The sequence below is a fragment of the Protopterus annectens genome, chromosome 4.part1 (genome assembly GCF_019279795.1).
Source record: "Protopterus annectens isolate FY-2018-M chromosome 4.part1, PAN1.0, whole genome shotgun sequence".
Lineage (NCBI taxonomy): Eukaryota > Metazoa > Chordata > Ceratodontiformes > Protopteridae > Protopterus > Protopterus annectens.
Window position 1 is genome coordinate 144,082,306 of NC_056734.1, and position 12,983 is coordinate 144,095,288.

Genomic DNA, 12,983 nt, shown 5'->3' on the forward strand with positions numbered 1-12,983 from the left:
AGGAAAAGGATCCTTTAGCTTTGGCTGCCCACTCTCTCTCAGGTAGCACTTTCCACATCCAATTTCTTCACTTAGGCATATTCACCCACTTGTCAAGCTTCCTGTAATCATACCCTGTCCTAACAGCATGCACGCCTCTTCACGGGCGTAATACCGGCACAGCGTTTACTGTTATCTGTTGCAATTCACCTCCCAAAATACATACATAAATAATAAAATACAGTCCACTGTTAGAAGACTGTTGTCTTATGATATAGTCACGTAGACGTAGAGTGCTGTTACAGTTAACGTGGACAACAGGTTAAAACAGTGCATATACAAACAAATGCAGTTAGCCCAAACTCTACTGCTACGCATGGAAAACATTATATAAATTAGGAAAATGCATGCTTTACACATTTAGCCCCGCTTTCTGAATAACATGTAAACTATTTATATAAATCGCAACAAAAATGTACAACAAGCACTGCATGTGTGTACATGTAATAGGTGATTATTGTCATTATCTGTAGATAATGAATACCCAGTCATTACACTAATTTCATACCTGCTTTAATTAATAACTCCAACGGGTTCCGTACCGGGAGAAGTGTTGTCATTGCCATTTTCCATTACTTTTGGGGTTTCCAAGCCCCCTATCCTTCCAAAGTTAAAATCCAGAAATCTATTTTAATACAAATCCTTAGCATATGAATTGGGGGTGCAATAAATGATTGACCATATAAGAAACTTATCAGTGCTTTCCTTCTGATTCTATAAATGAAGCGGATTTAGGATTTCCTTCTATTTCGTGCAGATCCCAAAATACCTGTTAAAGAACTCAGAAAGCATTTGTTTTCTCGGTGTGCACTGAACTATTCAACAACCCCGCTGAGGATGCAGGAATGGATGTGCCCAATGTTTTTCTACACTTCCTGGATAAAAGTTGGTCCATGTGGCCGGTCAAAGCAAACTTACTTCCTGGAGGGGCGGACTTTTGGAGTCCCTCCCCATCATCCTCCGTGTGTTTACCACCAGCAGTCCAAAAGGGGTTGACATGCTGAAATGTTTTTCTGTTGATGGGGGGGGGGTGTTGGCAAAGTGGCTAGACGTTAAGGCCGTGGTGGTGGCAGTATACCTTTCTGTTGTCTCATGATTTTGCCTTATATTTTTACCCTGATCCTTGCAATTTTTTTTGATTTTGTGATAAATCACTTGAGGACAACAGTCAGTCAGTCTATAATACCAGACATTAACATTTATAGCTATTGTTCAGAAAGTGTACTTTGAAGCAAACCCTGTTGTATTAACCTTTTAAATGAATTAAGTGTAACATTAATTGCCCCCGCAATACCATTCCATTTCCCCCAATCTTTGGCTTTGTCAGTTTTTGTTGAGCAAAGTTCAGTAATAGGTGTGACAGTGTATAGTTAATGGTCAATATGTACTTTTGCCTCACTTCGCCTCTCGTAGTTACGCCACTGATATACTGTAACGTTCTCCTGTAGGCAGACATCAGATACATGGGCTACAATGTAACTAAGAAACCACTGAAATGTTATGGAGAAAGAGGTACTGCAGTATTTTTTATTTTATCAGGACACTTCGTTCAGAGTCTGGATTTTATCACCTGAAAACAGTCCGAGTGGGATCCTCCAACTGTTACCAGACAAGTGATATTTATTTCAGACTGTGCTGTTGAAAAGACTGCAGTACAAATCAGTAACATACTATAGCAGCTCTAGCCAGAATTTTTAGAATTGCATACCAACTTGTCCCCCCCCCCCAAACGTGCACAGATACGCTCTCTATCTCTCTCTCTAGATATATATATATTTTTAGAACTAGGCTGTCTAAATCAGTTTCTCTGCATTCTTCGCAAAGGATATTTCGTGCTTCTCTCGAAATTATTGCACAATCGTGCAGTTCAAGGCATACCAGAAAGAACATGATAATTCAGAACTACAAAAAAAGCACATTTCAAGGTCAAGGTTAACTTTATTCTGTTCTGTGCTAGCAATCCGGTAGTGTGACCCGGTTATGGTCACTGTCAATATGGCACCCCGACCCATGTACAAAATTGAAAGGGGGGGTTGATGCCTGCCCATGCCTACACAGTTTGTACTATTTCTCACTGTTTGCGCTGTCGTGCTTATAGCTGCAATGTACTTCTCAAACTGTTCTGGAAAATCATACTGGCAAATGTACAGATTTTCACAGAATGTCCAGATTTTTGCCTCCCATTTTTAGTCTGTTCCTCACAAAATTTTGTTTTTTTTTTGGCAAATCAGTGAGGATACAAGCCACTAAATAATGGCATATGCTTGAGTTTCAGACTTCTTATCCTTCAGATTTATTTTACAAACACAACAAACCTTTTATAAGAGCAATATTCTGGGGCCTTTGGTCATCTCGATGGCTTGGGTTCCTGGGGGGTGGATATTGGGGCGCCTAGGAAAAGTTTGCCTCAGGGCACTTCTAACGTAGTTACGCCACTGTTTCTTCGCCTTTGCATGTTCTTCCTACCCATTAAAGAGCAAAACAAGATTCTTGTATTTTCTAATTCAGCAATATTTAAGTGAGAAAATTTGCTTTGAGCAGTAATGCGTCATTGTTTTGATCTGAAATGTTATGTAGTGGGGGAATGTTTAAAACAAGATCTTTAAAACATTAATGTGGGACTAATAATGGTAACTTTATTTATTTTATTTTAGATTTGTTGACCGGGAGAGTCTGACTGGATACATACAAACCCATTTTCAGTGGAGGCCCTGGGAGAAAAGCTCCACAAATCAACTACAAGCAATTATAATGAGGATAACAGCAGCAATCATATTTACATAGACAGTACATAAGCATGCAAATTAAACTTATATATATATATATATATATATATATATATATATATATATATATATATATAGAATAAAAAAAACATCTTTTATGATTTTTACAGTTAGAATGAGCCAATACATAAGTAAGAAGAATTACAGAATAAGATACAAAGGTGAGAGATGCACCTTAAATGATTAGCTGGAAAATTTACTGATCAACTGGGGATTAGGTGAGATAAAGCAATATGGAGGAACTATGAAATAGATTTAAGGTTGGGTGCCATATATGGCATAATATGCCTAGCATTATTTCATTTTAACTGACTGTCACAAAATACATTTGTAGGGTGGAAGATACCTGTAATGCAAGTTTCAGTCATTATTTTATGATGCAATACATTTTTACTATTGTAAAAGCTTATGCTCTTATTATATGCCCAGTCATGGGAAAGTACAGTTGTGTAAGTAAAAATAAAATCACAGTAGATATTCCAGTAGATCATTATTGTGGTTGCTTAAGCTGAATGAGTTATATCCTGCCAAGGAAATGACAGCTGGCCAGTATCCAAAGCTTTAGGGTAACTTCTACATGGCCCAACTAATGATAGGCTCAAGCAGAGCCGCAAAGAATCAGTGATATTGGAACTAAAACCTTCACACCTTTCTTGCCAAAAAAAAAGGCAGGCTAGAGCTGTAATATTTGGGTGTATATTAGGCATAAAAAATGTTCTCAGCCTGACCAAAAACATTTTGTAAAATAAAAAACTCCAGCTTTACTCCATAGCATATTGCCTACTCCGAGGGGATCTCTGCCTAACATATAAACCTATGTCAAACCCAGAGCTGTTGGACATACTACACCTAAAGAAATCCCAATCCCTCTGAGCTACACCCTCTAGGGACATAAACCTTGTCACCACAATAAACAGGACACGCTGGAGGGATAGGTTCCTGTCCCAGAGGCTTCCTATACTCTGGAACAAGCTACCAATCTATGTCAAGCAAAGTTCTTCACTAGCACTCTTCAAGAAAAATCTTGATGAGTGGATGGGAAATAGGAGATACACCCCGGGGATCACATCTGTGTCTCTGCTCAACAGTGGCACAGGAAAATAACTTTCTTGGGTGGTGTAAGCCATGGAACCTTGTTGGCTAGGCTTACGTAGGCCCTTGGGCCGATAGCCTAGTACCTACCTATGAACCTATAAAAGGGGATGGGGGGAGGAAGAGGGTACTGCAGCTGTGATCTATTCGAACATCTACTGTTATGTTAAGTTTACTCATACAAATGTACTATGATTATCATTAGATCAGTGTTACAGGAGCCTAAGCTGTGTGGATGGATTACCAGAGCTTAGATGGACTTGCAGTAGGAAGATTGTGGGTCTAGGAGCCCCTGAAGAATAGTCCTAGCAAAGGCTGCTCTATTTCTGGAAAAGTAATTTAGTTGTAGTGCTTTGTGAAAGTATGCACAGACTGTCAAGTTGCTGCCTCTAGATAACTTTCAATCTTTTCCAAAGACCCCAATGAAGAAGCCAAGGCCCTGCTAGAAAGGGCCCTAACCTTGCCTGGAAGTGACAGGTGATGGTGGGAATAACAAAAGGTAATGGCATGTGACAACCATTGGGAAACCGTTTGCTTTGACACTGGTTGTCCTTTTTTTCTTGCCTTCATAGGAAATGAACAATTGATCAGAATTCTTGAAAGGTTTAGTTCTGTCAAGATAGTATCTGAGTTGTCTATGGATATTTAGAGTACAGTAGACTCCCTCTTATCTGGTCTTAATGGGACCGGACCTTAGGCTGGAAAAACAAATGTCTGGTTAATAACAGAATTTGTGTTAGCATGCATTTTTCTAATGAATATGAAGTCTAAAATTCAAATGTCTGCCATTATTTAGCCCAGAGGAGATGGAAGTATTGTTCTTCCCTGTTGTTTTTTGCTATGGCTACAACAGAAAACTGATGGCCAGTTAAAGAGAGGCTGGATAAAAGGGAGTCTTTTGTATGCAAAATCCTCTCTCACTCATTTTTCTTTTATTCTGGAAAGAAGACAGGAAGATAGATAACTTAACTCAAGGTAAACTCTGAAACCACACTATGCATGAAAGAATAACTTGTTCTTAAGTAAGTGTACCCTATATTTAAGAAAAATGAAATAAGGCCGACCTACTGTAAGAGCCTGTAACTCAAATATTCTTCATGCAGAGGACAAAGCAAAGCAATTAGGAGCACTGTTAAGTGTGTGAGTTCAGCCTGATGTGTTTGTTCAAATGGAGACAGGATTATTTATTTTTCCAAACAAAATTAAGATCCCAAGCAGGATCCACTTCTTTTCTTGGTGGGTGAATATGTAAAATCCATTTCAAAGAAATGCTTGGCTTGAGAGAGGGTAGAAAGGGAAGGCATCTATGGGTAGAAGAGCAGATATTGCCAACTGATGAATCTGGAAAGAAAGATGACTCTTGATAGAATAGTAAGAAAGGCCAGAGGATAGTGACTCTGACCAATATTGAAGAATCAGAGCATGTTGGCCTCCAAAGGGTCCTGGTTCTTACTACTGCACCGACTAGACAATCTTCTCCCCTTACTCATCTATGACTTGTTTGGTATTTACTGAACATCCTGAGAGAATTGGTGCTAAAAGGCATTACAATTCTACCATTTCGGTAGATGACTGAAGGTGTTATCAAACACCTCGTATCTTGTGTCAGTAAATGCAGTTTGTGTAGAAACTTGTATTTGCCCTTGGCCATTTTCAGAAAAAGAGAGAATCACTGTTTCCTGGGCCAGAAGGAGATCACCACAATTATCTCTGGAGAGTTTTCCTTAATCTTTAGAATGACCTTAGATATTAGTAGAAGGGATAGATAGGCATACAGAGACATTTCCATCCAAAGGAATAAAAAGGTATCTGTTTTCCAGGCCTGATTGCAAAGAGTCCTGGAACAGGATTTATTAGTTGCCTGTTTTAAATGAAGACAAACAGATCTACTTCAGAAGTTGACTACAACTGGATTAATTCCTGGAAAACCCTAGGTTCAATTTCAATTTGTGAGGATCTACACTGGTTCTGCTCAGCTTGTCTGGAATAATATTTTGCTCTGACACAATGTTGGAAGCCTGTAGGGTTAAACTGTGCAGAGTTGCTACATTCCATGATACCAACACTAGCCAGACCAGAGGGTAGAATCTGATAAGCCCCCCCATTTATTTATTTAGCACATCACTGTATTGTTGTCTGTGATGACTTGTAAAAGTCTTTGGGACCAAAGATGATTCAGAGAGTTAAGAGCATTTATTACTTTTAGAGTATGTGTTGAACAGTGAATAAGGATTACAATAAATTCTGATGTAAATATGCTGAAAGATAAAGCATAGAATAAAAAGTTTGCTTGAATGTAGGTATAGAGTTTAGCAATGTAAAATGGGCACCTATACTATGTATGTGTTTTGAAGAAAGAACAATTATTAACAGACAGGCTTCCTCAGAGCGTCAGCAAAAAGCTTATAAAGCAATTCTGGAAAACAAGTATTACATACTTTTCTCACGTCAGCAGAACAGTTTAATAAATGCTTTCTTACAAACTTCTGTTAATGGACATGTTTTTATAAAACCAGTGCTTTTTACAAGATATTTACAATATTAGAGAAAGCTTGACATACTTTCTCACAGATAAATGGACATGGCTTTTTATAGAATCAGCAGAGAATCCATTCTGGAAGATAAACATTACGTGCATTCTCACATCAGCAGAAGTGCTTACAAGTAAATATTACATGGTTTCATAGAAGGACAACAGGAAAGTCTAAAAACAGACATTACATGCTTTCCCACAAAGATAAAAACAGGATCTAAACTGTGTGAGAACAGTGTAAATAGACTATAAAAATTCAGCTGTTTGAGGTATTTAGTAGAAACACACTTGTTCCAAGGTACTGTACAGGACAATGGAAAGTTATCTTCCATGCTGATCATAGAGTAAACTTTGTACACCTATGCTACAAGCTGTCAGACTAGTACGTCGTTGTTTGTTATAAGAATAAGTTATTTATTAGTACCTGCACTATATAAAGTATTGTGCTGCAAAATATATTTTCTCGTCAGAGTGCAGCCTGCAAAACTCTGTGTTATAACCAGATTTTGATTCAGCAGTAAACAGCCAACAAGACGTGTCTTAAAAAGACATTGGTTCCAGTCCAGTAAAGCAAGCACAACATACAGCACCTTCATAAATTAATTTTTCAATTACTGCCAAAATCTCTTTGACATTTATTTGTGTTTGTCTGCCATCTTGTTTTACATCCTGCCTTCTGTGGCAACCCACCATAGATTAAAAAAATATTCACAGAAAAAATATAAGGAAGGTAAGAGAGTTTCCTGACATTGTCTCATGACAGTCCATTAAGCTAGCATTCGCAGCTATGAAAACATTTTTTCTCAAAAATGTATAAAGATTTTTTAAAAAGAAAGATTAGAAGATTAGTGAAAGGTTTTTCCCTAAAGGCCACGTATCTGTCTATCTTTGAAGAAGTGGTAGCCAACCACTAATCCTCTGAAGCCTGCAAGAAGAGTACAGTTCAATGGCAAGAAAATTCTGAAGGGCTTGATATCCAAACCACTGATTTTCTGTGGCTCTGCTTGAGCCCATCAGTGGTTGAAACACATGAAACGGGCTCTAAAGCTTTGGATACTGGCAGGCTGTCATACCTTGGTAGGATATAACCCATAGAGCTTAGGTTACTGTAACACTGATTTAATATAGCAATAACCCACGCCTGGGTGTGGGTAATGCTAAATTTACCCACGGTTGGCGTGGTTTGGTACCAAACAAAGCCAACCGTGGGTAAATTTAGCATTACCCACACCCAGGCGTGGGTTATTGCTATTATTATGACATTATTTAAGAAAAGAAACTATTACTTTTCTTAAATAATGGCATAGTATAATGCCTGTTTGCTGCCCTTCTGCAGATGTCTGGCATTCACGGCAGTTCTGATGTACTGCGCGCCTGCGCAGTACATCAGAGCTGTGGGCAAAAGCAATGGAGAAAGCAAGATCTCTGTTGCTTTTTTTTTAGTGTTTCGCTATGTTAAATGAGTTTAACATAGCGAGACAGTTTTAAAATAAGCAACGGAGATGTCCGTTGCTTATTTTAAAACTGTCTCGCTATGTTAAACTCATTTAACATAGCGAAACACTAAAAAAAAGCAACAGAGATCTTGCTTTCTCCGTTGCTTTTTTTTTAAAACACTGTCTCGCTATGTTAAATGGGTTTAACATTGCGAGACACTAAATAAGCAACGGAGATCTCCGTTGCTTATTTTAAAGCTGTCTCGCTATGTTAAACCCATTTAACATAGCAAGACAGTGTTTTAAAAAACCGAGTTATACTAATGGAAAAAAGTCCGGGCGACCGGACCTTTTTCCATTAGTATAACTCGATTTACAACGGGCACGCTGGCCAATCAGCGTGCACGTTTTGGGGGGGTCATGGTATAATTATGAATATCTAATGGCTTCTGTTTGGTGCCTTGTATTTTTCATAGCATGTCAAATTAAAAAAATGTGTAATTCAGAATCATTCATTTCATTCATTATTCATAATTTAGACCTTAATCATTTGATAACATTATTTCTTGTGTTAGGCCTTTGTAACAGCATTTCATTTTTCATCTTCAGTGCTGACTAGTAAGATTCTTTACTTAGCAATACATGCAGTAATAAGTTTGCATAGGCTTTTAGGTTAACATGAATATATGTTACTCAACCTACCTTTTATTCCTGGCCAGCCTGGAAATCCTTTTTCACCTGTAAAAAAAAAAAAAAAAACAAGTGTCCTGTGTTAGTCTTTTGGGTAGACACTGAGAAATTCATATACTGTTGGCCAGCAAACAGAGAGCAATATTTCCCACATCATGTCAGTTCAGCAACTGGCATTTCTGAGTAAGAATTTATTTCATCCATTGTAAATCCTTATTGAACTGGGGCCTACTAGGACTCAGATGTGGCTAACAAATGCATACTACATGGACCTAAGTTTATACAATGCAAAATAATACATATAGGTCATTGTGTTTTAGTCATTACTTTCAATGAAATGTGTGTGGGCTATGCCAGTACTAAACCAGGATTGGGCTGTGAAGCATTTTCAGTCAGTACCTTGCAGGTATGCTAAACCAATGGCCAGTTCTGAAGTATCTTAAAAAGATGACACATGTTAAAACCATGCGATACATGCTTGGGTTTGTTTATTACAGTTAAAATGTTTACATGCAGAATGTTTTCAGGAGATTTAATGTATTTATTTTTATTTATTTTATCTATTTAACATTTGTTAAGGTAAGTATGGTTGCAAAGCTTATCCAAGTAAAATGCATTTTCTGATAGTCCAATTCACAGGCAACTGACTCCCATTCTTGTATGTGATTCACAAACACAACACCATTTGTGTATGGGTTAGTCCCAGTGAGTGACCTAATTAACTCCGGCTGCAATCAGATGGTGATGTGTCAGTGTGATGATTTATTTAAAACAAGTCTTTTCATGGTTGAAACAACATACTGGCAGTAGAAATCCTCATGTAGAAGGCAACCCAGCTACCACATTCACAGCTTTCCCTATCCCCACAGTGATAGTTTCAAGCTCCTGCCAATAGGAGCTCACTTCCTACAGCACTAGATCCTTTAATTCCCGTAATAGGATATTGACCCTAACTACATCAGCATGCCTAATCAGTGAAACATTTTTATGACTCATCCAAACTTCTCAATCTCTCAGTGCAAAAATTTGGGATACAGCCAAAATAATGGGGGGACACAGGCCCACAAATCAGAGAACAATTTTTAAATACTGCTCTTATAGACTTATTGAGTTACTAGAATAACAGGTTTTTCATTAGCATTCATTTCTGAAAGGTATAAAGTCTGACTCTCCAATGTATTTTATTATTTACTGAATTCAGTTCTCAATGGTTTGCCAGAAAAACAGACATTTTTTGAGAAACAGTGCAAAAATATGAGGCAAAAATCTGGACATTTAAGACATATGGACTCCCCATTAGATGTGATTGTAGACATCAAACACCTGGAAACAGCAACTTATTAAAGTATAATATGGATAAAGGTGTTTCCTACAAAAACAAAATGGCACATGACTGGGGATGATCTTCCATTTAAAAGTGGGTGGGCAGAAAAGAAGTAGGAAGTTAGTTAACATGATTGAATGAACGATTCCTGAGTTTGTCAGTTATCCATTACAAGTATGGCTTCATGTAAGTGAGATCACACTTGTAACAATTGACTAAGGAAATTCCCCAGTCATCCTATGTGAAAACAACCGCACACCATATCTCTAGATGTACTAACTCCGTAAAACGCAAAATAGACATCAGAAAAGCTAACGTTTGATATTATCAGCAACTGGAACAAGACTGATCACAATTACACCATATAGCCTACCAGTGTCTTTCTTAAAATGGAAGACTGCTGTATGGATTTACATAAGGATGAGGGTCATGTCAGTCAATTCAACCCATTAATTCTACTGTGTGACCAATATAGCAGGTTGGTTAAGATTATTGGGTGTGATCAGTCTAGGAATGCTTATGTCAAAATTCATAGAAACTGCAGTTACTAAGATTGTAGCAATCCAAATAAGACTTTTCTGACATATACTGTTCTGTGAATTATAGTAAACTGAGTGCATTCTAAGGAAAGGGGGTTAATATTAGGTTTATAGGGATTTAATATCTACCAGTCTCTCTACAGAATTATATATATATATATATTTTTAACATTTGTTAAATGGGTAAGTAGGTTGGTCACAAAGCCTCTTCAGTCACATCCTGGCCTGCAAGGCAGCAAAAGAGGCATAAGCACATGACAGAGGGAAGGCAGGCAATTACTTACATTTTAGAGTCTATATTCAGTTTACAGGGAATATCCATAAAGATCCAGTACGTCTGTATTTTAGCTATATATGCATATATAATTTTACATACAACATAATGTTCAATATGTTAGCTTCAGGAGAAAATCATGAAGTAGTGGAATTCGTATTAGGTATATTTGTACATTTTCTGTATATAGTATAGGAAATGGTTAGTAGACTGCATGAAAGTTAAGTACACACTGAAGTAATCTATAACAAAGGCTAATAAAGTTAGATAAATCATATGTAAAAGCAGGAAACAAGATAGCTGACTTATATGTAATGAGAAAGGAAACATTAGAAAAAAATAGAGCTTAAATATATTAAGATGAATTATATTGTGGAGCAAACCTCTCAACTGTCCTTGATTTTGACCCATATTTTACCTCTGATCCTCTTAATTTCAAATAAAACTAGAGAGTTTTGGAGAAAAGGTGGTGAACTGCATTTAATAAACAATGACAATAATTAGATATAGACTTCTTTTACTTCATGTATATCAATCCATAATATCTTATTTTGCCAGTATCTCAAGTTAATAGCACTAATAGTTTAAAATTGTTCCCGTTTGTTCCTAATTCTGCCAACATTTGTCCTTGATTCAGTTGAGAGCTATGCTGTGGAGCTGACCCAGTTCTGTACAGCTTCAGTAACAGAGCTGAGAAGTGTATGAAAATAATGATTCTGATTCAGCCTGTTGCTAACAGCACACAGCATGACAGAAATTAAATCTGTATATAGTAATGGTGCAGAAGAGTTGGGTAGCATGGCAGAAATATGTGTGGGGGGTGGAATAACATCTGCATTGGTTAAATAACATAAAATGGACAAGAGTGGATGTTCTAAATGTCTCCATATTTTCAGTGCTTCACTGTTTCAGACTTCAAGTAGAGTATTATGTGGTCCTAAGAAAGAATGATGGTCTCTTTGAAGTTAAGACTTTACAGACAGAGTGGGGGGGGTTGTTTCTGAGTAGGTAGTTAGGGGTGTATAAAGAAAGCATGGATGTTCATCATGGACAGAAACCTTAGTGGAGTAGTTTATATATCCCAGTTGTGCAGAGGAAGACAATTTCCGTAATAAGTAGGGCTTTGGTAGGGTAAAGAAGAAAGGTTGTAATAGGTATGAATGTCATCAATACTGAAAAACAGGCGTATTTTGTTTGGCATCTTTTGCAAAGCATTTGCATTTTGTGCATTTCAGAATGAGACAGTGTACACTGTATTCTAGAAGGGGCATAAACAGAGATTTTGCTGCAGTGCCAGAATCCAGTGTAAGGTGACCTGTAAATGTATAGCATAATCTAAATCATGAAAATAAATCAGCAATGATATCTTCCACATGTGGGTCAAATGTTAGTTAATGTCCAGGTATTTGTATACGTCTGTGGGTGATATGTTGTTTCTCAAAAGTCTTCAATGTGTATAGGGTCATCACTTGTTAGATGCTGAGTGGTACTGAATAACATTGTTTTGTATTTTGATGCATTTTAAAACAAATTTGTTATCATGGAGGCATAAGTAGATTTGTTTAGTTAGAGTTAAAGACAATTTTATATGGTAATACTATACTTGCCTTTGTTTAATAAACATATTTGTCTACATAAAAGACTGTTTTAAAGTGTGAAAGACTATAGGGTAGGCTACTGATATACTGGAAAAAAGGGACTCTGGATGTATTCCTTCTTAGTAAGGGTATCTTTCAGAGTGTAGGTGAAGTTGTACTGCCAAGCTATTACAGAACAATAAATGGATCACTACAGTCTTGGACAGCTAGATGATCTGGCAGGTAATGGACAAATAAATTAAACTAAATATATAAAAAACTAAACTGGATAGAATTCCCAAATGCCTATTATATACCAAACTTCTAAAACTTCACAACATGGTCTGCCATACCCTTGCCTGCCAAGAACTAAATAACATCATTACACCTACAAGCCAAATAGAACACATAGGTCTGCAGATAAAGAGCTTCTCTCTATATACAAACCCTCTAAGACACCTGGACAAAGCCTCTACACCCACTACGTTGCAAAAACATGGAACTCTCTTCCACTTACTGTGACAACTACTACTAACCTATCTTCCTTTAAAGCTGTACTTAAACAACACTTGTTCAACTCCTAGCTGTGCCTTTGGTCTGATCCATGCTAATTTCTTTTCCAGATCAGACCAGACTGCAACTCTCACTCACTCTCTCTCTCTCTCTGTCTCTGTCCCTCTCCATCTGTACTCC

General features: G+C 37.3%; 1 protein-coding gene across 2 annotated transcripts in view; it reads right to left on the reverse strand.

Moving 5' to 3' along the window:
- The window catches only part of LOC122800784 (collagen alpha-3(IV) chain-like), a 1,680,215-nt gene that overhangs the window by 1,082,486 nt on the left and 584,746 nt on the right, over positions 1-12,983 (reverse strand). For both annotated transcript variants that reach the window (XM_044070045.1, XM_044070046.1), the window contains exon 20: positions 8,589-8,624. In XM_044070045.1, the coding sequence (XP_043925980.1) occupies positions 8,589-8,624 (36 nt within the window). The remainder of the gene's footprint in view (positions 1-8,588; positions 8,625-12,983) is intronic.